This window comes from Astyanax mexicanus, chromosome 5, assembly GCF_023375975.1.
Source record: "Astyanax mexicanus isolate ESR-SI-001 chromosome 5, AstMex3_surface, whole genome shotgun sequence".
Lineage (NCBI taxonomy): Eukaryota > Metazoa > Chordata > Actinopteri > Characiformes > Acestrorhamphidae > Astyanax > Astyanax mexicanus.
In genome coordinates this window covers 10,616,263-10,641,606 of record NC_064412.1, presented here as the reverse complement: position 1 = coordinate 10,641,606, position 25,344 = coordinate 10,616,263, and the positions used below count along the sequence as shown (strand labels likewise).

The 25,344-nt window shown below is 38.9% G+C and overlaps 2 protein-coding genes across 2 annotated transcripts; both read left to right on the top strand.

Moving 5' to 3' along the window:
* Nucleotides 1-208: 208 nt before the first annotated feature.
* On the top strand, nucleotides 209-7,504 carry zgc:66479 (uncharacterized protein LOC327541 homolog). The gene is made up of 4 exons (XM_007253369.4): nucleotides 209-570; nucleotides 3,005-3,483; nucleotides 4,013-4,160; nucleotides 6,104-7,504. The coding sequence occupies exons 1-4, from the start codon at nucleotides 310-312 to the stop codon at nucleotides 7,076-7,078; spliced, it is 1,863 nt and encodes a 620-aa protein (XP_007253431.3). The 5' UTR covers nucleotides 209-309; the 3' UTR covers nucleotides 7,079-7,504.
* A 1,070-nt stretch (nucleotides 7,505-8,574) lies between these two features.
* LOC111193670 (radial spoke head protein 3 homolog B-like) lies at nucleotides 8,575-24,019 on the top strand. The gene is made up of 7 exons (XM_049479626.1): nucleotides 8,575-8,673; nucleotides 10,945-11,086; nucleotides 11,395-11,540; nucleotides 11,821-12,024; nucleotides 23,237-23,399; nucleotides 23,516-23,602; nucleotides 23,889-24,019. Exons 1-7 carry the CDS (start codon nucleotides 8,575-8,577, stop codon nucleotides 23,927-23,929), a joined length of 882 nt encoding a protein of 293 aa, XP_049335583.1. The 3' UTR covers nucleotides 23,930-24,019.
* Nucleotides 24,020-25,344: the final 1,325 nt, after the last annotated feature.

Genomic DNA, 25,344 nt, shown 5'->3' with positions numbered 1-25,344 from the left:
GAGCCGAATCGTTCGTGTCACTGCTAAACGAAACGGCTTCGAAAGAATCGGTTCTGAAAACTGAATCAAACTTCCCATCATTACTGTCCCTACCTGAAATCAAGCTACCTGTGTGCCACGCCCTTTTTCTGCTCACGTGCGAGAAGTTCAGTAAGCGTCATTGGATGCCACAAACGATGATAACCCCCCAATCCCCCCTCCAGACTCTCTGCCCCCCTTCTTCAAACCCTCTTCTAAACATAACCGGCTGCTGTTATTCGGTTGAAGCGCTCTCTGGAGGCCGGGTGACCCGCAGCTGAGAGGAGAAGCATGGCGAGGCGCAGGGCGAAGAGCAGCAGTAAGCCGGACGACCCCCTGTTACTGCTGGAGCCCCCAGTAGTACAGCCGCGCGGAATCAAAGAGTATGCCCTCCCGTGCGCTGTCTTCATCTTCATCCTCCTCGCGGGGTCCACGCTGGCCTGGTTCTGCAGTCAGCAACAGCAGGCCATCGAGGAGCTGACTGAAGCCCTCGGCACCATGCAGACCAGAATCACCAAGCTGCAGCAGCAGTTGGGCTCTGGGAGCGCACAGGTAGACAGATCACAGCTGGTTATTTTAGCTTTAACTTTATCTGACTTTTATACATGTATCTAATTATCTAATGAAGTTAGACTAGTGTGAAGTTCTAAGCAAATGAAGGGCCAGCTGTATCAGCAAAACTTTTTTATTCACATTTGCAGTGTGCAGTGTCCAGTAGGGGTGGGCGATATGGCCCTAAATTAATTAATATCACGATATGTCTTGGTTATTTTTTGGGATAACGATACTCTTGAAGATATGACAAAACACTGAATAAAAAAAAAAAACAAATATCAAGAAAACACTACTGCAACAGAATATATATTTTTTATTTTATTATTGCATATGATTTGGCACACCCTTACTGAGATAAACTTACAAGAAAAATAGAAGAATTTTATCAAATTTGTAACAGAAAAGTCAATGATCCAGAATGTCATGATATTAATAATGCACTCCAAATATCTCCATATATCCAGGATTAAAGTAAAATAAATGATACTGGACAGATATAATCTGTCTATAGTAGATATAATAGGAAATGATAACAGTGATTTTTGCTAAAAAACGCAAAAAAGCACTACCCTGATGTGATAATTAGGGGTGGGTGATATGGCTTGATATGTTTAGGGTATAATAATATTCACGATATTCAAAAATGTTGAGGGTATTATTGGGTACAATACTATATGGCACATCCCAAGTGTCCAGAGTCTTAGAATAAGTATTCTTTTTCCAAAAGCAAATAAGATAAAGTAATATAAGATAAGAAAGCTCTATCATTTAAAATGTCATGTCTGTATGTTATAGGCTGTGCACACTGTGCATGACTTTCACTGTGCTGAGCTATGCAGTGCAGCCAGACCTCAGGCCATTAATAGTTGTGCTGTCAGTGAAGAGCACTATCATATTTCTTTTCACAACATTCATTTAGAAGTGTGCTGCAGATCCTGTATAGTGCTGCACTGATAGAAAGATTCAGTTCTTCTGGTATTTTCTTTCCACATGTGAACAAAGACATTTATGAGCTTAGTTTCATTTAATTTCATGTTACTTGTTTAATAAAGCAAATAAAATCAAACCAGTAGGTCCCAGTGAGTAACTTTGGGAGATACAGTACCAATCAAAATAAATTTTGGACACACTCCTTCTCATTTAATGTTTATGTTTATTATTTTCTACATTGTTGATTAATATGGAAGACATAATAACTATAAAGGAAGATATGTAGTAAACTTAACAAATTAGTATGTTTTATACTTTTAGATTCTTTAAATAATCCAGAATCTTTTGCTTTGATGCCAACTTAGCCCACTCAGACTTGGCTGATTCTCTCAGTCGCTTCATGAGTGAAAACCTGAACCAAAATTGGTTCTCCAACTGTATTAAAGGAGTTCTAGAGGTGCTGAGCTCTACCTAACTGCTTTTCCTTCACTCTGTGCTCCAACTCGTCCCAAAACACCTTGGCTGGGATTTTTTTGTCACAGGTCTGTGAAGCCAAACACTTTTTTTGTCTAATACCTAACTGTATCTGTGCTTCTTCATAGTTTTAGGTCTTAAATATTAATCTACAAGGTAGCAAATAATACAAATATAAAATAAATATTAATGAGAATTTGTGTGGTAGAGTATGCTCTAGAAATAAGGTGTAATGTTAACGCTAGTACTTTTGATTATGGGGTGGTGAAAACAGCTGCACCTTTATCTTGCCCTTATCAACTGTTGCATTAATTGTTCCCTATGCTAGCACGTAGGTCATTATTAGAACTTTTGGAGTCAGGACTTTTTGGAGTCTCATAACTAATAAAAAATGACAATTAATTTAAGACTCAGATTGATATAGATTGCACAAAAATAATGTTTTCCCAACTTTTGTACTTTTATTTCCTACAATCCTATCTGCATGACAGGGTGGACATTTTTATCTTCTTTTATTACCATGACTGAGTGGACAATATGCCAAATATTAAGTGGGATTTAAATTATTTTCTAAACGTTCAGCAGGTGTCCTCAGTTCATTGAAAATAAAACAGTGTGAAGGTTGGGATGTCACTGATGTCAAATTGTCTTTTCTAAAAGAGAAGATTGTTTCAAGATGGAATGGTGCAGAATTGTAAATTGTGTTATTAAACCACTTAAAAGAATCATTGCATTTAAACAGGCAGCAGCACAGACATGACCTTAACCCACCCACACATAAAAGAAAACTGTACAAAATGTACAAAAAGTACTTTAAAGTAAAGAAGTAATTTAGTGTAAGTCTTTAAATATTATTACAGTGTTCCTCCACATTTAAGCAACTATGCGACACAAAATATATATATTTTTTTTATATTGACAATTATGTTGGACTATCCATCTACTGTAACTGCTTACATAACAGTTATTAACAGTGTGGAGTTGCAGTGTCTGCTCACTGTATTAATGTTCTGTCCTCTTTCTCCAGCTTGCCAGTGTAGGAGGTTTTGAGGAGCGTCTGCTGGGACTGGAAGAAGCCTACGCCAAAGCTCAGAGACAGGCTGAGGTAGCGCTGGCCGCATCAGAGCAAATCAAGTCCAAAGACCTTCAGAACAAAGTCTGGGCCCTGCAGACGGAAATGAATGCCAAATTAGCTGAACTCCAGCAGAACAGCATCTCCATTGCATCTCTAAATGCCATCCTCAAGAACAAGAGCGAGGAGTTTGAGGCTGTGAAGCAGAGCGTCAGCGCCATCGTGAGCGCCAATACAGAGCTCGCCGTAAGCGTTTCTGGCCTCACCAGCACACTTTCACTCACCGAGACACATCTGGGTGAGCATGTCTTAGTTGTGGAAGGCCTGAAGTCTCAGGTGGAGGACCAAAAGTGGGAAATCGCTGAAATGAGGGAATACTTCACAAACAAGCAGGAAGCTCTTGTTACGAATGTGCAGGAGTTGATGGAACTCAGGTAAGTTGTGAAATGGAAAGCTTTAGCAGTTCATTTTTAGATAAAATATCTTGACTATTAAAAAATAAAAATGGCATATACTGCGTGACATTGCAAAGGGGGCGTGGATAAAAATCTGGATAAAAATCTACTGTAAATGGATGGAATAGATCTATGGATTTAAAGTTTATGGATGGGAATGAGATTTTTGTTTATTAAAACACTGTTGCGTTATTGACAACAGTTTATGTACCTTGTTCTGTACCATTAAATACAGGTTTTCCTATTGTGCATGTACCAGGCACCCCATTAAATCACATTACCCTTTGAGACACTTTCTAATAGGGTGGCATAGAAGGCTCTTTCTTAATCTAGAGGGCACAAAATCATAATTTATTGCAAAAAGCACCACTTTAGCAGGCACTGTGACCTGGTCACCATAAGACGTCAGTAGCCACAATACTATAGTAATGCTTTTTCAACCATGGGGGCAAAGAGAGGGGGGTGATTTTGTATTCATGTATTCTAACTGCAATGTTCTCTCCATCAGGCAGCAGATGGAATTGCAGCAGGTAAAACGAGCCCAAGTGTTTAAGGAACAGCTCAAGTCTCTGAACAAAAAGCTGGAGAATCATCAGAGCAGCACAGAGAGTCTTCATTCCCAACTCGCTGACCAGCTCAAAGCTGTCCAGACCCAGGTACAGCACCTTTGATGTAGATCACGGTTGGAAATTTCCAGCAGTGTAAACAACATTTCTGGTTTATTGTCTATCCACATTATTTTGCATGATTAAGAGGAGGCTGCCATATTTGTTTACTATGTGTCCGGGGCAGCAGCTGATTTATTGATCAAGATTACAACAACAGTGACGAAAATATACAATATGAAAAGTATGATATACTCAGTTAGTTATGGGGCACAACAGTATCATTATTTTCAGGTCTATTTTCATACACACTGTAAAACCCGATAAGTTGACTAAACTCAAAACTTTTGTTGTAACCGATTACCTAACAAATTTCATGTAAAGTTCATGTAATATAATTTTTAAGTACAGTGAACTTAACAAATACATATACATATATATTTAAAATGAATATTTTCCGGAACTTGAATTTAGTCTTCTTTCGGGTTTCATTCAACTATTTTTTTAAATACTGAGAACACAGCTAACACAGAGTTACTGCAGCTCAGTAAATGATGCTTGTTCTACAGCCAACAACACAAAGATCAAGTGTTTAATCATAATATGTGATCTACAAGTTTACCTAACCTAGCCTGGGAGGAATTACTACACACTGATAGTGAGTGTCTGAAACTGATGGACACACCTAGTATGCAAATAGATTGTGACAGAAGCCAATGGAAAAGAAGCTGCCAATGACAACAGATTAAACTCAGTTATTATAAGTTGGTTCAAATCAAAAATCTCTATTTGAATGTATATGTGCCCACAAATGTTCATCTAACTCAAAATAGTTGAGTAATGTTTAGAAATCTCCAATTTTAGGTAAAACAGACCATTTATTTTTTCTGGGTTTACAGTGCATAAGGTGCACCGGATTATAAGGTGCATTATGAGACAGGGATTTTGCTATGCTTTCCTTCTAATTCAGCAGGTCTTGCCGATGGGTGATGGTGATGTAATTAAGTTAAGTAAAGCTAAGTGAACAAACTGTAATTCTTAAAAAAAAGATGTTAACATCTGTGGATGTTAATCCACACAGATTTCCCACCCGAAAAGTGTTTATTTGTGTTAGTGAAGCGCTTCTATTTATTTACAGTAAGCTTAGATTTCCACTAAGGCTGGGTGCAGCAGCATTAGCATTAGCGATGATGATTTTTGGAAAAATTAAAGGATTTAAATGCACCATATAGTGCAAAAAATACAGTAAAAGGAAGTACAGGAGAATATGTGTTGAGCTCCGTTTAACTTTCATCCAGTACCTTTCAAAAAAAAGAGGATTATAAGAACTAAGAAGTAACTGTGGGTATAAGAACTAAACTTAAACTTAAAACATCCTCCCAAACCTCCATACGTCTGCTCTTACCATTACCAGAACATCCTAACCCACAGAAACGACTTGATTATGAATCTCAGGCTGAGCACATGGCTGGGCACGTGCTTGTAAACACACATGTTGAAAGCTGAGCACCTCAGTCCAGCACAGTTTCGCTCAGATATTTCCAGTTACAGCTGAATTCACACTTTTAATTCCAGAAAAAAACCCTTATTTATCTTTTAAAAATCCATTTAAATGCCTGATTTAAAGCTCTTGATTGGTCTGGACATAAGACAGCATTGGGGTGGGGGCCGGGCTGGTGACCTCATGGGCCCTGAATTGTTTTAATATCATGATATATACAGTTGAAAAAAGAACATTTGCAATGCAGCCCTAGTTAGCATAACTAGCTACATTATGATCAGGGTCCACAACAGTTGCTACTTCAGACTGCATTCATATTAAATATGATACAACTGTAATGAACTGAACTATGAATTCTAAGAGACAAATTCTTGAAATTGGCAGTGGCAAAATAAGGTGGATATCATGTTCTACAGCTTTTAAACCACATGTCACATGGGCTGTGAGGTCAAGCTGGTAAATAATGATGCATGCTTTTTGTTTTTGTTTATAGTTTTTGCCTGGAGCTCAAACAGAAGAGGTCCAGGACAAGGTAGAGGAGCAAGCAGAAAAAGCAGATGACGGGAAGCAAGTGGGCACAACTGATGACAAAAAGAAAGCCCGTAAAGAAGAACCAGAACCTACTGAACCTACTGAAGAGAAGGAACTTACAGTTCAAGCAGAAGCAAAAGAGGAGGAGAAAGTTACAAAAGAACAAGGAGTACAAGAGGACAACAAAGTGATTGAGAAAAAAGGAGTTGCTGAAGAACAGGATGCAGAAAAAGAAGACAATGTTTCTGGAGAACAAGAACAAGAAGGGAATGTTTCTGGAGAACAAGACAAAAAAGGGAGGAAAAGAGTAAAAGTAAAGGAACAAGAGTCAGAAGCAGAAGTGGAGGAAAATGTAACCAAGGAGGTACCAAGGAAAGAAGAGGAAGAATTAAACGAAAAACAAGGAGTAACTGCAGGAGAAGAGGAACACAGTGCTATTCCACTAGAAGTAAATGAGGAACATCAAAAGGAACGTGATGCAGAGAAGATTCAGACTTCTTCTGATTCAGAGGTCTCTGACCTGCCCTCAAATCAAACTGAGGACACTGACCTGACCCAAACTGAGAAAGATGAGCAAACAGAAGAGGTAGACACCATATCTGAGGAGGCTCTGAGTCTTCCAGAAGAGACAAAGATGAACTTGAATGAAATCGAGGAGACACTTGCTGAGGAACAAGTCGAGGAACATGCTGTAGCAGAGAGCTCGTCACTTTCAAATGATGTACAAGCGGAAAAAACTGAGACCGAGGATGTTGATGATGCTAAAGAACAAGATTCGAAAACTGCTGCAGAGGAGGATCACGCTGCTTCAGATCAGACAGACAGCAGCAGAACAAATGAGACCGAAAAAGAGGAGGGAGACAGTGCCCAGACTGAGCAGGTTGAGACTGAGCATGAACAAGAGGAGGAGCTTCCAGAAGAGTCTGCTAAAGAATAGTTTGTTAAAAGTATTTTAAAGGAACACAACTTGCAAAGGAGGCCATGGAAGCTTTTTTGAATACAAAGGGCTGTGATGCTTTTTTTTCAAGACTTTTTGCATGAATAATTGAAGTTTTTCACTGTGTTCTACATTATATAATTATATAAAGTGTCTACTTCAGGTTTATTGTGCATTTTTAGTCTTATTGTTGTATAATTGATTTAGAAGAAAAAAAAAACACTAGAGGAAGCTATGGAAACAGTAGCTTCCCACAACATTACTAAGGACACAGGACAGTATTTATTTTAAGTGTCATGTTCTCTCTAACATAAGGAACTTCTTTTTGTTTTGAGTCTTGGTTGGTGTACTTAATTTTTTCAATCATTTTTGCTACTCTCTTCTAGCCTTTTTAAATAAAGAGGTTTCTACAGTTTATATCTCGTACTTCAGCCCTCACCGTCTTTGTTGTGTGCAGTTGTCGTTTGAAATGGGACACCGCTCGTGTATTTGCAGCAGGAAGGTCATGGGTTTGTGCCTGCTGCACTGAGCCAGAGCTCTTGGTGCACGTGTGTTTCATGTGGGACCACACTAGTGATTAAAGCAGTTCTAATGCCTGAAATATAATAGTGGGTCTGAATGCTCTCAACAGCTCAACACAGACTTTATGTTGGATTGGCCATTTTGTTTAAATGTAAAATTTTATCTCAAAGAAAGATTTCCATTGAAAACGCTGTGTAGTCCAAGACATTCTTGGAAACTGTCCCTTTATGTTTGCATAAAGAATTAATCTAAAGCAGATATGTAAAGAAATCTTAGATAGATAGATAGATAGATAGATAGATAGATAGATAGATAGATAGATAGATAGATAGATAGATAGATAGATAGATAGATAGATAGATAGATAGATAGATAGATAGATAGATAGATTTACCATTTATATTTATAGATTTCAGGGTAAAACTGCTACATATGAAAAAGCATGGCATTTTAACAGAGCTGCTCAGTTACTGTTTATCAGTGTGCTCCTAGAACATGGTGTTCTCTAATGCTATGTGTGTGCAGTGTTTTCATCTGCCTTGTAGATGGTGCTATTGTTCAATCCAAAAGCATCTGAAGAGTACGTTTTTTTTGTGGCAGCATGACATGCTGAGATTAGATTTACATCTACATCGTGTTGTACCTGAATTTCTCAAATTCAAGTAGAAAATTTAAGAAAAAGCCGAAATCCACAGAATGTAGAAGATCAAATATTTAATAGTTTCTTATCTATAATTGAAAAATCATGTTATTAATTGTATACAACTGTATGTCTCTTTATCAAAGAACCTAAACATTTGAATGTGTTTACTTGCACAGGCCTTTACAAACTATTTTAAAGAAGAATAGTTTAGACCCCTCCAATCAAAATCAAAGCATATTGAAACCTGATGCATTAATCTATGTTTTATATCTGTGGATCTACATGGATCTTTATTAAACCAAAAATTAGAACTACAATAGAAGTAGCCAGAATGGCTTCACAGCGCTACAACCAGGCTCCAAACGGAGCGTATGTGTCCTCTACTCGACCACGACCTGCTTCAACGCGCCCCAAATACAAGGACCCTGCGGTGATTCAGTAAGACAGGAACTCACCTGACATAGTTTAACTCAGGGGTGTCAAACTCATTTTGGCCGAGGGCCACATTGGCATATTGGCTGTCCTCCGAGGGCCAGATGTAACTTATAAATGTAATAAAATGTAACCAAATGTAATATATGTAAATGAATGTAATTACTCCTTAATGTTAAATAACTCTCAATATATTATTTATTCAATCAAATATTACAGTTGCATGGAAAAAATGTTTGCTTGTTGCTCTAACATAAATCCTTTTAATTTGTCATGTCATGAAATCCAAAAACTCCATCAATCAAGAACCAAACTATTCAAGTGAATAGAAATGACATCAAGTTATATTAACTTTGACATTATTAACTGAAATAAGGCTTAATAAATATAAAATCAAAAATTGTGAGCTGTTAAGAACATAGCATTTCCTCAGATTTAGCAGTTCCTCATCCAACCACTAGTGGGAGCTGCAGCAGCAGCACCACAAGTCCGCAGTCTTTACTGAGTCAGAGCTACAGCCCAGCCACGGGCTACAGGGCTCAGCTCAGCCAGTCTGGAGCGTTTTTAAAATTTTTAAGTTCTTCTGTGTATGAAATAAAGATTTTTGTAACCGAATAATACAGCTCTCTACAGTTCATCTTTCAGCCCAATCAGCTAACAGCAGCCGTTTAGAGCATGAGTCACTGCTGGGATTACATTATAAACAGGTCAGTTATCGCGCTGCTAACCTCAGGATGTTTATAACTACGGAGTTTAGTGGACACACCACGGCTGCAAGGTTAGACTGTTGAAGGCTACTGAAGACTATTAAAGGCTATTGGAGGTTATTGAAAGGGTTATTGAGGGCAGAAATCAGTAAAGGCTGGTTAGATAAGTGATTCACGTCCTCGTACTTTGCTGCGGTGAAACTGCGACTAGCGCTGTCACAGTGATGTTTATTAACGTCATTAAAACAGATTTTGTCAGCTATTGTCTTATAAATGTTTACACAGAACTTATATCTCTCCTAAAAAGCGTTTATTTTGGTCAGTAACACTCTTCGTAACACAAAAGGCATACCGGTCTTTCGCCTTGAAGCACAGCCGTCCGTCTGCATCAACTTCTCTTTTTCTGGACATTATGGGATAAACATTTATATGTCTCAATTCCACCCGCGAAGTTACACCTTCCCTCCGGCAGGGTTTCCACATCAATGACTACACTGCCGTGTAGTGGCAGTAAGCCGTAACTTTGCGGGTAATACAATCGACAAGCATTGTGGGAAATGTATTTTTTGGTCAAAGAACGCTTCTGACTTATTTATTATAGACACTAAGATCTTACAAGCTCTCGCGGGCCACATAAAAAGACGTGGCGGGCCACATTTGGCCCGCGGGCCTTGTGTTTGACACATGTGGTTTAACTATTTACAGCAAGCAGAGTAAAACCAGCTAACCGTGACTTTATTTACTAAAGTAAAATCGGACTGAAATATCTGTAACTGTTACTGCATTTTACTATTAGAATCAGCTATGAAAGGTTTACTAGTTATAATATCCGCTAATTTTAGCTATATTTGACCAACATTCACTTATTGTTTTTCTATCTTTCGCTCTTTTTTTACTTTGTCTAATAGTGTATCTAGGGTAATAATAATAAAATGTAGCTAAAAAGTCAACTGACTTGCTAACTTAATAATATTTTACCATTCAGTAAATAAATATATAGATATAGATATAAATTTTCCTGTAAAAATATAGACATCTTTATTATTAGAAATATTTATTTATTTATACATAGTGGATATCTTATTGGACCCTTTAGTAAATTAATGGTAACATATTATTAGTGCAACTTACATTAAGGTCATGTATCTTTAAAACATGACTAGTCAGAGTGGGTTGTGGATCTAATAATAATAATAATAATAATAAACATTTAATTGATAATCTTTTAAATAAGAATGTGTACTAGAAATGAATGTTTCCTTCAGTTTGATTTGAATGGTAAAATAGCTTTTGACTTGTATCATTTATCAATAAGTGACATTAGTTTGTATAACTAATTGTATATATAGATATATATTTATTTTGTTTTTTTTATTGTATGCAGAAAGGAAGGATCACGTGTATATGGAAACATTATGTACGATCGGCGTGTTGTCAGAGGAAATACCTATGCAAAACACACTCTGACACTTCTAAGTGACATTATTTATCTGCTGTACAATATAGCTATATAAGGTGTCACTTTGTTTAAAATTACTGATTTAAAAACCTTTGTGTAACAGAGATCACAACCTGACCCTGCTGAGCTTAAAAAACAGCAAGAGGCCAGAAGGACAGCCCTGGCAAGAAAGAGGGCTAAAGAGCAGTTCCGCTTATTAACCCCAGAAGCACCTGAAGGGAGGAAACACAAGGATGTGCAGACTGGTGAGCTTTATGTGTTTTAGAAATAGACAATTACTGTGCTGCTGCTGTTTCTTGTTAATATTGGCAGGAAGAGGTTAGTCATCTACATCACACCCTTCCGGTGTATATTAATTTCCAACTCATGGAGTAGCTGAGCTGCAGTAGAAATTACAAGAACAGTACTTTCACTGTTGAAACATTGTACTTACCAGGCAAACTGGTTATAGAATGAAAGGGAATTGACCCAAAGCCTTCATGTTTCAATGAGTGTAATGAGTCAAAAAGTATTTTAATAAATAATTGTAATCTATATTTGATTTGTGGCTTAGAGCTGTACTTGGAGGAGCTGAGTGATTATCCTGAAGATGCCAGTGTGGGATGTCAGACTGATGCATTTCTAGACAGACCAGCCACTCCTCTCTTCATCCCTGCCAAGTCTGGAAAAGATGTAGCCACACAAATAGAAGAAGGAGAGGTACAGACCAAACACATTTATTGTTTTTTAAAATGTATTCAACATTACCAGAGCCTTACTTACACTGTATGTTAAGATGTTTGTGGACACCCCTTCAAATTAAAGCATTCAGCTACAATAAGTTAAACCCATAGCTTCTTGTAGAGAAGTACAGCCAATAGAATTTCACAGAATCCTTAATAATCTATAATGTACAATAGGCCTCTGAGACTTTTTAGAAAGGATTACACAGCTTTATGTTTACTCTTCATTAGACTAAATCTTTCCATTCTTGTTACAGCTGTTTGACTTTGACACAGAGGTGCAGCCTGTGTTAGAGGTGCTGATAGGAAAGACCGTGGAACAGGCTCTGCTGGAAGTTTTGGAAGAGGAAGAGCTGGCGTCTCTTAGGGCTCAACAGCGCGCTTTCCAGGAGCTGCGTAATGCTGAAATTGTGGAGGTGCAGCGACTGGAGGAACAGGAGAGGCGCCACCGAGAGGAGAAGGTAACCTCACCTGAATTATGAGCTTCTATGATTTAGTATCTTCCTAGTAGGCCAAGAACTACAGTTTTTGCTATTTAATTTTATTTATTCATTGCTTTATTATGTTTTATATGTGTTCATAATGTAGTGGATTAACCAGAGGATTTCTTCATTGCTTACACACAGACACACACACTACCCCCACTTTACGGCCTATAAGGAAACTTCGAACCCAGAACACTCTAAAAAAACCTTGGAGTAATCTTTTTTTCAAACAACCTTAAATTTCAAAATGACATTTACTGACTATTTCTTCACTCAGCCTCGCTCAAGAGCCCTAAATGCGAGTTTAGGGTAAAATTCTGTTTACATTCCTCCAAGTCATAAACCTCGGAGTTAATGTAAACATTTGGAACATTTGCAACACATTTGCAACACCATCACTAGGACGGGACTGCGGATTTAAGAGAGTGTCAAAACTTAATTAATGCCTTGGAAATTGTTAATTCACCAAATATTATACCAATTTAGGGGTTTGTGCCTAGTTATTTCTGCAATCACTTAGAAATAAGATTAATGAAATTAAGAGAAATGTTCTAAGCTTGGAAATTCCATTGACCGTTTGTAAGTGAGACTCTCTGCTCTCTGTTCACCAACCTCCCCCACCGTCGTAAATTCCGATGCCAGCCGCTTATCTACACTCAGCAGAGAAGAGGAATTTCTCACTGAGAAGATTTTGCTTAAAATACATATATATTGACTATATAAAAAAGGTGTTTTATAGAATGTTTACTAGATAATGGTATATGTGTCTGGTATATGGTATATGTGTTTGGATGTGTCCTGATTAAATTCTCCTACACATTCAAGTCTGAATCAACAAGGTTTAACTAGCATTTGATAATTTAGCTTTATTTGGTTATCAGTGGTTTAACCATGTATTATCTTTTAAGTGATTTAATTGGGTTTAAATAATAACATGACTCTTGATCTCTTTCTGACAGAGTACCATCCATCATTGTATTCCTAAGATTATCTTGAGTATTACAAAACTGTTTGTGGGCAAAATATATATATATTACATTTATTGTGATTCAATTGTAAGATTGTTTCCTGAATTTATCCTCACAAACTGGTATGCTGAAGAATGTATTTTGATCCACTGTTTAGTTGAGTTTTCTTTTGGTTTGGTCTATTAGAAAAATAGACCACTAGCTGAAGCATGTTGACCATGTGAGGAGGGGGGGGGTTTATGGCCCTTTGTGAATCCCCACCAAAGTTTGAAATTGCTCCTAGACCAATCAAAACACAGACATTTGGGCCACAGGGCCAATCATAGCTCAGGGGCCAAACAGGCCACAGAGACTAATAGTAAAACTGGGCAGACACAGTTCAGTTGCCAGTTTAGAGTTTCCAGTTCAGTTCGGAGGAGTTGGAGGAGAAGCAGTTGGAGTTAGAGAAGGAGTGGAAGAAGATGAGTTGAGGAAAACAGTTAGAGGAGAGAGGTTAGGGAGCCCAGAGATGGAGAAAGGATATACTATTAGTGTAGTCATCTTAAGTTAGTTTTCTTAGACTAGTGCATTTAATCTTCAAGTATATTAATATTAGCTATCCTAGTTTAAATAACTAGGCTATTTTATGATCTACAGAGTTCTCCTGCTTGCCAAGATAGTTAATATAGTTCAGTAAACCAACTAGACCAACCGACGGATCACCGAGAGGGTACGCCAGCCGAGCCAGCTCCAGGGAAGGCCTTCCCTGTGCAGAGACTAGAAGCGGGTGTCGTCCAGGTGCGCCGCTGGCCCACAGAGCACCATCTTTACCCTGCGGATGGGTCCACACCGGACCTTCTAGGGGTGCAGGATGTCAGCCGAACAAGAGGTTTAAACAGCGGACCGAACCGATGGGGACCCCCCTTTGTAGACGTCTCAGAGTAAGGCAGTTTGGGTATTTCTCTCAGCAATTGGTGTTTTGGTTGGTCAAGTCTAGTTTGGTTATTGTTCTTAACTCTCTTCGTAGTATAGATTAATTTTTAGTTATTTGGCGAAAGGGATGATCTTTGTAGGCCGTAAAATATCTTACTTATCTACTTATTTTAGTGTTCTCATTTGATTAGTTTGACCTCATTACATTTAGACCCTTATTTAGAAATATTCACTTAATAGTTCTATTAATCTTTATTCCTTTCATATCAGCATTATAACGTGTTTGTTGTTTATTTCTCATTTATCATTCTACACTATGATTTGATATCTAATGGCTACATTTATGACTTTTTAATGAATTATTTACTCATATATGTGTGATTTAATAAATACTTTTATTTTACAAAACCTGTCATTTCAGTGTGTTTTTCTGGATAACTTGGTTATGAAAATTTCTGTCACCTGTAGAAACCACACCCTGAGATGTCTTGTGTTATTAATTAATTTGATTAATTAATTAATTAATTAATTAATCTAATTAAATTAATTTAATAACTGGCGCCCAATTAAAAAATATTTCAACATCTCAATTAGCACCAGGTATTAAACCACTGAGCCCGCTACATAATTTGGCGCGCCAACGTGGGGCAGGATTATTATTGGCTCTCCGCCGCGAGACCAGAATATACACATTTCATAACCAGTTCCAGAAAATAGCGCTGTAAGTTGCAGAATAAAGTGTATTTTGTTTTTATTATTAAATGCGTTAGCTGCTGGCTAGCTGGCCTAGCTGGAGTTAACTGCATAAACCCAGCGTGTTAGAAACACACGCACAGGTTCTACACGTGCTTTTGTTTACAATTCAGGACTGGCCAGTCCCCCGCTGTGTGTGCGCGTCGCGCGCACAGTCCCCTGTGTGTCTGTATAACGTGTACAGTTGTGTGTGTGGTACGTGAGCGCTCTTGAAAACATTACGCTTATTTGTAAAATAAGCTTGGTTGACACACCGCCGTGTGGGTAACCTTAAACCCGGGTGTATATACGTGTATATACGTGTGTACTTACATGAAGTTCGGACTGTTTCCGGTAAAATAGACATATTTTGCCAGTGTTGATCTGATAAGGCCTTCGCGCAGCTATGAGTCGCGGATTTCCGGCTCATTGACTCCGCGCTCCAGTTAAAACTGCCGGTTTTTGCGCGAAATCCGTAAAATCCTGCAGTACTGGACACTTCCACGTGCGTAAAAGAGTAGCTAACTTTTACGTAACACCACCCTGAGTGGCAGGAAGTTTATTGTGTGCGTGATTAAACTAACCACGCCAGGATGTAAATCCTCTTTGCTCATCTTGTGAAGTGTGTTGCTGCTGTGTTAAACTTTCGGACAGCCGTGTCCTTCTCCTCTGCTATTCACAGTCGACTGAGTCAGTCAAATCTGCTGACCAGGTCCCAGACCCAAGGGGCGGTCCTTAACGTGGCATCATCAGTGGGCGTGACCACTCCCACCAGTCGGCCTCTGCCACCATCTGGTGGACAGCCTGACTATTTACACTCAAACTCAAAGGGTGTTTTACTACCCCTCACCACTAGGGGGGGTACACTGCCACATCGCCATCTGGTGTTTGATTTGGTTAACTGCATACAGTGCAGAAAGGTGCATTTCATTTGTTTGACCACCAGAGGGAGCCACTTAGCCACATAGCTGTGTCGCCACCTGGTGTTGTACTTGTGTAATTGCTATCATCCCGTAGAGTGCATTTAGAGTTTCTGTCGCCAGAGGGTGCAATTTCAAACAAACTTTTTGTTAAGTTAATAAAGGGAATTTGCATTGTGGTTGGGTTAAATGGTTTCTAAATAAGTGAACAAATAACTGCATTCATTTAATTGGTTTATATTAAATAGTTAAATTTAAGTTTCAGGTCTGCTCTCTCAAACATTACTCTTTATGTTACATTGAACCAAGCTAAATAGCTATCTCCATTGAGTAACTAATCACAACATAAAATAATTAACTGGTCATTTTAATCAATTTGATTAAGTAAAGTTAATTACATTTTTGTTAATTAATTATTTTCAATTTAATTCAACCATCTTCAAATAAATTAAGATTAATTCTTGATCGATTAAGATCAATTATTAATAACTGATTGAAATTAATTAATTAATTAACCATTAAAAAAAAAAAAAAAAAAAAAAAAAAAAACCTATCCAGTTATCAGTTACTCAACCATATACCCAGCACACCTGTGCTTAATACATAGTTAAATTCTCCCATCCTGTACATAGTTAATAACTATACTCATATTTAGACATACTGTGTATAGTGGCCTACAGTTACTAAACTGTTCACTAGCACCACTGACAACAAATCTAACTATTCTTTCAAAATTAATCTACTAATTGTAACCTTAGGTCGCCCACTTTTAACAGATTTTCTTCTTAGAAAAGGCACAATGCTAATTGACTCGAACATAAAGTAAACTTGTTTGTCATCAAAATTGTTTGATTCCACGTGCTTTACGTAAATCAAAATGTGTGTCACCGAAAAAGCTCTTTTAGAGCTTACAGCTGGTTTACCCCCAGGACTTACCGTCCCAGTCCAACAAATGGACAGTGGGGGTCTCCATGCACTAATTGCGAAAAGCCTCAATGAGTGTGTATCTAAAATCCTTGAGAGCAAGCAACAAGTGGATCCGATTTCCCTAATACTGTGGAAACAACTACTGTTGTCACAGGATCAACTTGCTGCTTCCTCCAAAACCATTCAAAATCTCCAAGCAGAGATTGTGACTTTAAATGATAGAGTTGCAGACCTAGAGAACAAAACTGTACAGTCTGAAATGAACCAAAGAGACCTCAAAACCGAAGTGCAGCTGCTTCAAAAGGAAGCCAACATAGCTACCCAACTTGCAGCTCAGTCACAGGAAAAACTAAAACATGCTATTGCAAGACAGGTTGAGCTACAAACTGAATTAGCACATGCTAACAATGCAGTCAAATTAACTCGAGACCAAACAGAGTTAACATTTGAGCTGATGATGGAGGGAGACTCCCCCATCAATCCAGCTGGTAAATCAGGAACCCCTGGGGTTCCGGATCTTAAGCAACAACCATCCACAAATACATTCCCTCTAGTCTCCCTTAAAGGTGCTGAAGCGCCAATAGAACCAAGGTTCACTCAGCGTTCCCAGCCACATGGGACCTCTGTGCAACCTCAAGCACCCTCTGATAGAGATTTGGACAAAATTGCGCGTAACATCCCACGCTTTGAACCAGAACCGGACGGTTCTAATGATGTCCACCAGTATCTTCGCGACATTGACTTCTTCTTACGCCGTTTCCCCAAGGCCACGGTAAATGATAAAATCTACCTCATTAGGGTGTCCTCTAGTCGGGAAGTTGGACGTTTCATTGAGCGCCAACCACCCCAGGTTAAGAGAGACTATCCTGCTCTTTGCAAGGCTTTGGAGAATGAGTTCTCCAACCACCTTGTTCAAACCGGCCTTGCTGCAGCTCTTGCAATAAAGCAGAGTCGCCAGGAAACACCCCTACAGTACTATCACCGCCTCAGGCACGCTTATTTCGGCTATAGAAATGAGCCTGGAATGGAGGAAGAGGAAGTTTTCAAAACATTGTTCGTGAGAAACCTCCATCCCTCCACCAGTCACTCTTTTGGAGTCGCAGCCTGCCCTCGTACGCTAACAAGCCGGCAGCTGCGTGATTTGGCTCTCAGAGGATTTGCTAAGTTCCAACAAAACATTAATAAAAAATCAGAGTCAAATGACGTCCTGATAATTAATGAGCAGTCCTCCCACGTCAAGCAAAAAGGGGCACACAAGGCTCCAATGCCACCTAAGACCCAGTTAAACCACAAAAACCAGAGAGTGTTCCACTCTTGGCGTCGCTCGTCCCTACATTGGGCCAAGCAAAGTGACCAAAAGCCCTCCTATCGAAGGAAAGGTAGGATAAAACGCAGTTGGAATGGCAAACATTCACAGCACCATGCTCGAGCACAGAGCTCCAGCAAACTTCAATCTCCGCTCAGGAGAAAGAGCCCAAAGCACCACAAACGTTGGTGTCCACCTAAAGGGCACAAGCATGAGACATATTCAACTAACCTGAGCACTAAAGACGGCAGTCTGCTCAGACAATTTCGTGACGAAATACGCAAGCAGGACAATGCTGAATCTGAATTCTTGCCAATTGTCCAAGCTCCAGATCAACCTGCTTGGGGGGGGTGCGAAATCCATCCACCCCAATGCAGCCTTGGTTGTACAGCCAGACGCTGAAAACAACCACACTGAGGAAGCTTCTTCCCTCAGCCTGGAGGATCCACCACCTAAACAATTCTTGGGTTTCTTAACCGAGAAAGGTTCAACACCAAAATTCTACCTAGCCACCTGGCTGGAAGATGTGTTCGGGTATGAAGCTCTTTTGGACACGGGGTCAGACATTTCTTTAATGTCAAATTCACTTTTTGACCAGGTGAGGGCGACAGCCCGCCGAAACAACAAAGAGATACCTCTGAAAAAGTGTGCTCTTCACCTTCAACCATATTCGCACACTGGTATCACTCTGCATTCTGCAGCCCTGGTGCACGTTGCCATCGGTCCAATGAGCCTCACCCATCCAATTCACATTTCTCCATTGGAGAACGTCCCATTGCTCTTTGGCAAAGACCTCCTTGACCGGTTCAAACCATTGATTGACTTTCAGCATCATAGAATCTGGGCACAGGTTTGCGAACCCCTGCCCTGTCCTAAGGCACAGGATAGAGTTCAATGCTATCATGTTGCTAGCAACATTGAGCCACACAAGCTCATTGAGCCTTCAAATTCCACGGAAATCAATGAGAAGCTCACAGTCAGGATTCTGAAACCACCATCTTCAGAGTCCCCTAGCATGACTCTAAAACAAAACACCTGTTCATGGGCATTGACTCCCTCTACGGCTGTAGATGAGTACAACCCAAAAGCTGGAAAGTCATTCACTCTTAACACAACGGTCAACGGTGAAATCTTTGTTCCATGGGCTGACAAGTCAGCTGTTCACAGAACACCTGCAGGTTCCTTGCCACGGACTAACTGTGATCCTCTGTTCGTGCACCAAAAGGATTGTTCTCTTCTTGTTCCTGCACCAGTGGTTCCAGACAAACACAGTCCCTTGGATTCTTATGAATGTAAAAACATTCCCACCATCTACACAGATGGATGTGCTTTTCGGAATGCTCAAATCAAATGGAAAGTTAACAAGTTAACAATTGGTGCATGTGGCAACACTTCTTTCAGAACACTGGCATTTCAACTTGATCCACTTGCCACTTACTGTGCGTCTTTCAGGATGCTCAAGGGCCTGTTTGTTTATGCCCCAGATACACACGCTTCATCTTCATTCGTGGTGCCTCAGCGCCATGGGGGGGAGAGCCTAGCCCAGGCCCTCGATCACCCATGGGTGGACCACAAAATGATGGGGGAAACACACCGAGCATTCCCACAATTGACATATCTGCCACTTGTTGGAAAAAGGCTAGTGTGTTTTCAGCCCCAATCTTCAGAAGATCTGTGTGGTATATGGCCAATTCCACAAATGGATTGGGTCGAAAGACTCATGAAATTTGTTCGAAGGAACAAACATCTCATCACTGTGGCAGGTGCATTTGCCAGATGGAGGGGACGTCCCCCAGACCCTATTGAAATGGCTCAGGCCACAACTTTTTCGCTGAACCACACTTTCTCAGGTGTTGGTATATCTCACCGTTCTAGCGGTGAACTGCGGAAACACCCAAAGCTGGGAAAAAGCACGCTTGGATACCAACCATTGTGCTACACTGCTGACAAGCTACTGGTGAGGTCCCAGCACAGCACTGGCAAAACAATTCGCGAGCTCAGGTCTCATTGGTTTGGTCCTCAGGCAAAGGCAGACAAACTGCCTCGCATCTGGAACCAAATCCCGCATCGTCAGTGTTTTATTAAACTGATTCTCAAACAAGTTCACTGTAACCCAATTAAACTATGCAAAAGCCCCATGGGACAAGTCGGGACCAATAATGCCCTAGGTTAAATCATAATACTGGGCCAAATACTTAGACACACTGAGTGTTCATTGTCCACCATATTCTGACCTGACGCAATTGTTAAATTGAGAAAGTACCACACATTCACTGTCTGGAACTCACCTATCCAAGTAGCATAACTCACAACAAATTGGATATTTTGTTAAACCTAGTGTTTGAATCACCATTTCAAACCATTAGCATAACAGTATAATAAATACGTGGAGAAGGGGGGGTGCCAATTTTTTTTTTTTCTTCTTCTCTCTCTTCAGGTGCCCAAAACATATTTTGTTTCCCTTCTGACTATGTTTGCTCCGCTATATTGTTCTCAATTGTTGACTAAGTAGTGGCTAATTATTGAAGCATACCTTATGGGTAGGTTGTCTTGATAAAGTTATAAAGGAACAAATAGCTAGCAAACTATTTGTGATCCTTTCATATGCTTGTTGCCACACTATCACATTAAATTAACTATTCTATTCAGAACCAAAAGCCAATAGCTACAACAAAAAAACTGATCATCAGAGAAATCTATTAGACCAAAAACTCTGTCAGCTACCTTGTAGTAGATTGTCTTAAGAAAGCATGACCAACAGGACACCAATTGCATGAAAGATGTACCCTAACATGCTCTGTCTACAGAAATCCACGTTGACATCGACCGATGACCCAACGTCCAGTGGCCCATCGATCGATGGGGGGGGAATGTAGTGGATTAACCAGAGGATTTCTTCATTGCTTACACACAGACACACACACTACCCCCACTTTACGGCCTATAAGGAAACTTCGAACCCAGAACACTCTAAAAAAACCTTGGAGTAATCTTTTTTTCAAACAACCTTAAATTTCAAAATGACATTTACTGACTATTTCTTCACTCAGCCTCGCTCAAGAGCCCTAAATGCGAGTTTAGGGTAAAATTCTGTTTACATTCCTCCAAGTCATAAACCTCGGAGTTAATGTAAACATTTGGAACATTTGCAACACATTTGCAACACCATCACTAGGACGGGACTGCGGATTTAAGAGAGTGTCAAAACTTAATTAATGCCTTGGAAATTGTTAATTCACCAAATATTATACCAATTTAGGGGTTTGTGCCTAGTTATTTCTGCAATCACTTAGAAATAAGATTAATGAAATTAAGAGAAATGTTCTAAGCTTGGAAATTCCATTGACCGTTTGTAAGTGAGACTCTCTGCTCTCTGTTCACCAACCTCCCCCACCGTCGTAAATTCCGATGCCAGCCGCTTATCTACACTCAGCAGAGAAGAGGAATTTCTCACTGAGAAGATTTTGCTTAAAATACATATATATTGACTATATAAAAAAGGTGTTTTATAGAATGTTTACTAGATAATGGTATATGTGTCTGGTATATGGTATATGTGTTTGGATGTGTCCTGATTAAATTCTCCTACACATTCAAGTCTGAATCAACAAGGTTTAACTAGCATTTGATAATTTAGCTTTATTTGGTTATCAGTGGTTTAACCATGTATTATCTTTTAAGTGATTTAATTGGGTTTAAATAATAACATGACTCTTGATCTCTTTCTGACAGAGTACCATCCATCATTGTATTCCTAAGATTATCTTGAGTATTACAAAACTGTTTGTGGGCAAAATATATATATATTACATTTATTGTGATTCAATTGTAAGATTGTTTCCTGAATTTATCCTCACAAACTGGTATGCTGAAGAATGTATTTTGATCCACTGTTTAGTTGAGTTTTCTTTTGGTTTGGTCTATTAGAAAAATAGACCACTAGCTGAAGCATGTTGACCATGTGAGGAGGGGGGGGGTTTATGGCCCTTTGTGAATCCCCACCAAAGTTTGAAATTGCTCCTAGACCAATCAAAACACAGACATTTGGGCCACAGGGCCAATCATAGCTCAGGGGCCAAACAGGCCACAGAGACTAATAGTAAAACTGGGCAGACACAGTTCAGTTGCCAGTTTAGAGTTTCCAGTTCAGTTCGGAGGAGTTGGAGGAGAAGCAGTTGGAGTTAGAGAAGGAGTGGAAGAAGATGAGTTGAGGAAAACAGTTAGAGGAGAGAGGTTAGGGAGCCCAGAGATGGAGAAAGGATATACTATTAGTGTAGTCATCTTAAGTTAGTTTTCTTAGACTAGTGCATTTAATCTTCAAGTATATTAATATTAGCTATCCTAGTTTAAATAACTAGGCTATTTTATGATCTACAGAGTTCTCCTGCTTGCCAAGATAGTTAATATAGTTCAGTAAACCAACTAGACCAACCGACGGATCACCGAGAGGGTACGCCAGCCGAGCCAGCTCCAGGGAAGGCCTTCCCTGTGCAGAGACTAGAAGCGGGTGTCGTCCAGGTGCGCCGCTGGCCCACAGAGCACCATCTTTACCCTGCGGATGGGTCCACACCGGACCTTCTAGGGGTGCAGGATGTCAGCCGAACAAGAGGTTTAAACAGCGGACCGAACCGATGGGGACCCCCCTTTGTAGACGTCTCAGAGTAAGGCAGTTTGGGTATTTCTCTCAGCAATTGGTGTTTTGGTTGGTCAAGTCTAGTTTGGTTATTGTTCTTAACTCTCTTCGTAGTATAGATTAATTTTTAGTTATTTGGCGAAAGGGATGATCTTTGTAGGCCGTAAAATATCTTACTTATCTACTTATTTTAGTGTTCTCATTTGATTAGTTTGACCTCATTACATTTAGACCCTTATTTAGAAATATTCACTTAATAGTTCTATTAATCTTTATTCCTTTCATATCAGCATTATAACGTGTTTGTTGTTTATTTCTCATTTATCATTCTACACTATGATTTGATATCTAATGGCTACATTTATGACTTTTTAATGAATTATTTACTCATATATGTGTGATTTAATAAATACTTTTATTTTACAAAACCTGTCATTTCAGTGTGTTTTTCTGGATAACTTGGTTATGAAAATTTCTGTCACCTGTAGAAACCACACCCTGAGATGTCTTGTGTTATTAATTAATTTGATTAATTAATTAATTAATTAATTAATCTAATTAAATTAATTTAATAACTGGCGCCCAATTAAAAAATATTTCAACATCTCAATTAGCACCAGGTATTAAACCACTGAGCCGCTACAATAATACTAACCAGTGCAACAGGTATGTTCCCATGGATGATTTTGTTGCCTGTGTGATGCCCCAGGAGGTCATAAATAGCCAATCAAAAAACATAAATTGGCAAAATATGGCCATAATATCATAATGCTTTGCTTTCCTGATGTAGGTTCGCAGACTTAAGCAGCAGAGAGAAGTCTTGGAGAATGAGAGAGTGATAGCAGAGAAAATAGCAGCTAGAGGATTTGCTCAGCAATACCTGGCTGACCTGCTGCCCTCCGTCTACAACACTCTGAGAGACCAGGGCTATTTCTACGACCCAGTGCAGAGAGGTGATTCATATGCTTTTAAAATATGGCATTTGAAGATTACACAGTTAAACATCTAATAAATCAGTCTGTTTTTAAATATTTATTTTTTTGTATATATTCTTTCCATTGTATCTCAGATATAGAGACAGGATTCCTCCCCTGGCTGATGGCAGAAGTGGACAGTGCTTTGGAGAAACAAGAGACTGCGCTTACAATGTTTGACAGTGAGTTTAGAATTTTGTGTTTTCCTTTAAACATAGACTATTTGTATTTTTACACTGTAAAAGTTAAGAATTAGCATAGAGAATAAGCTTCCAACTGGGTCCCAACACCTTACACTGTTTAACAATGTTGTGTATTGCTTCTCTGTTTACACTGTGTTGCAATATTTAAAACTCATCAAAACATAATCAGTTGTCCAGCTTATGCTGGAATAAATCTATATGTTTCTTCTCTTAATATTTTAGAGAAGTGAATCTGCTTAACCTTATCTTTACGGTTCTATTACAGCTCTCATCTATGATGTGGCCAACAGCAGACAGAAGACTTGAAAGATTAGATTTGGAATGCAGACCCTCTTCCCCTGTTGGAGTTATTTCAGCCATTTCTCATTTTCTGCAAATAAATGCTCTAAAAGACAATATTTGTATTTGTGATGTCTGTAGTTTATAGAATAAAACAACAATGTTTATTTTAATCAAACATATACCTATAAAAAGCAAAATCAGAGAAACTGTGTTTTTTTCTTCACTTGTGATGAGTAAAAATGCTGGGGTGGGGGGGCACAGCGAGGCACCTAAGGAGCCGGCTCCAATCTTTCACTCCAAAAGCCGGCTCCTAGAGCCGGATCGTTCGCGAACGACACCTCACTACTGGTGGCACCACTACATTCACATGACCAGGAGTGATGCTGCAGAAGGTTGGTGCTGTGAAGTGACCACCACTTTGCTGATTACCCAATAGAGATGGAGCAACTGAAAACAACATTAAGATGATACTTGTTGCTAAATTTAACTCCAGTCAGAAGTGATAAACCTTCTTAAGTGCCTGATTCTTAAGGAGACACACACGTTTTAAGGTTATGTTTTCTTTAGCTTAAGTGTTTTGTACAGCAGTTTGCAGACTTAATTTACATTCACAGATAAAGACAAATACAATTGTCTATACATAGTTTTTTAAAGTGTTTGGAAACACATTTTGTTAGTTTAACTTTATAACTAATTTAACTAGAAATTATTTTACAATCTCCTGTAATGTAATATGGTTATTGTAGTCTAGGAGTCACCAATCTTATCCACAAAGGGTCAGTGAGGCTGCAGGTTTTACTCTACCCAAGCAACAAAACACCAAGTACTACCAAGCTGAAATACATCTGTTTAGAAGCAAACTGCACAACACCAAAAACCTTAATGGGTATTAACTTCTAAGTTCATTGCAAAATGTAGAAAATAAAATAAATACATGGAAAAAATAGCACCTCCCCACTAAACATTAGACGTCTTATGGACGTGAAGATCATGTCTATATTGCGTCGGTCGGTCCAAGACCAATTCTGTACGTCTACACGACGTGCAAACTAGGTCCGCTATTTGGACGTCTAACTATGACCCCACTTGGACGTCAATATGCAGTTAAACATTTGAACGTCGGACTAGGTCACTTTTTTGGACGTCATGGGGACGTCTAATACAGGTGCAGGAAATTAACATTATTTAAGAATATATTTATTTTTAAATGTATGTCAAAATTGTTGTTATCAATATTGTTAATCACTATGAATATAGATTATTTATGATTAAGCATCATTTATTTCTAATTATTTATTTGAGTATTATATTTTTTATCTATTTAATTAATTAACGAATGTAGGTATTTATTTACGTATGTTTTTATTTTTATTTGGAAATGCAATTTATGTGAAAATTGTTAAGTTGATTTCAACCAGTCAACGCCACTCTGATTTGCT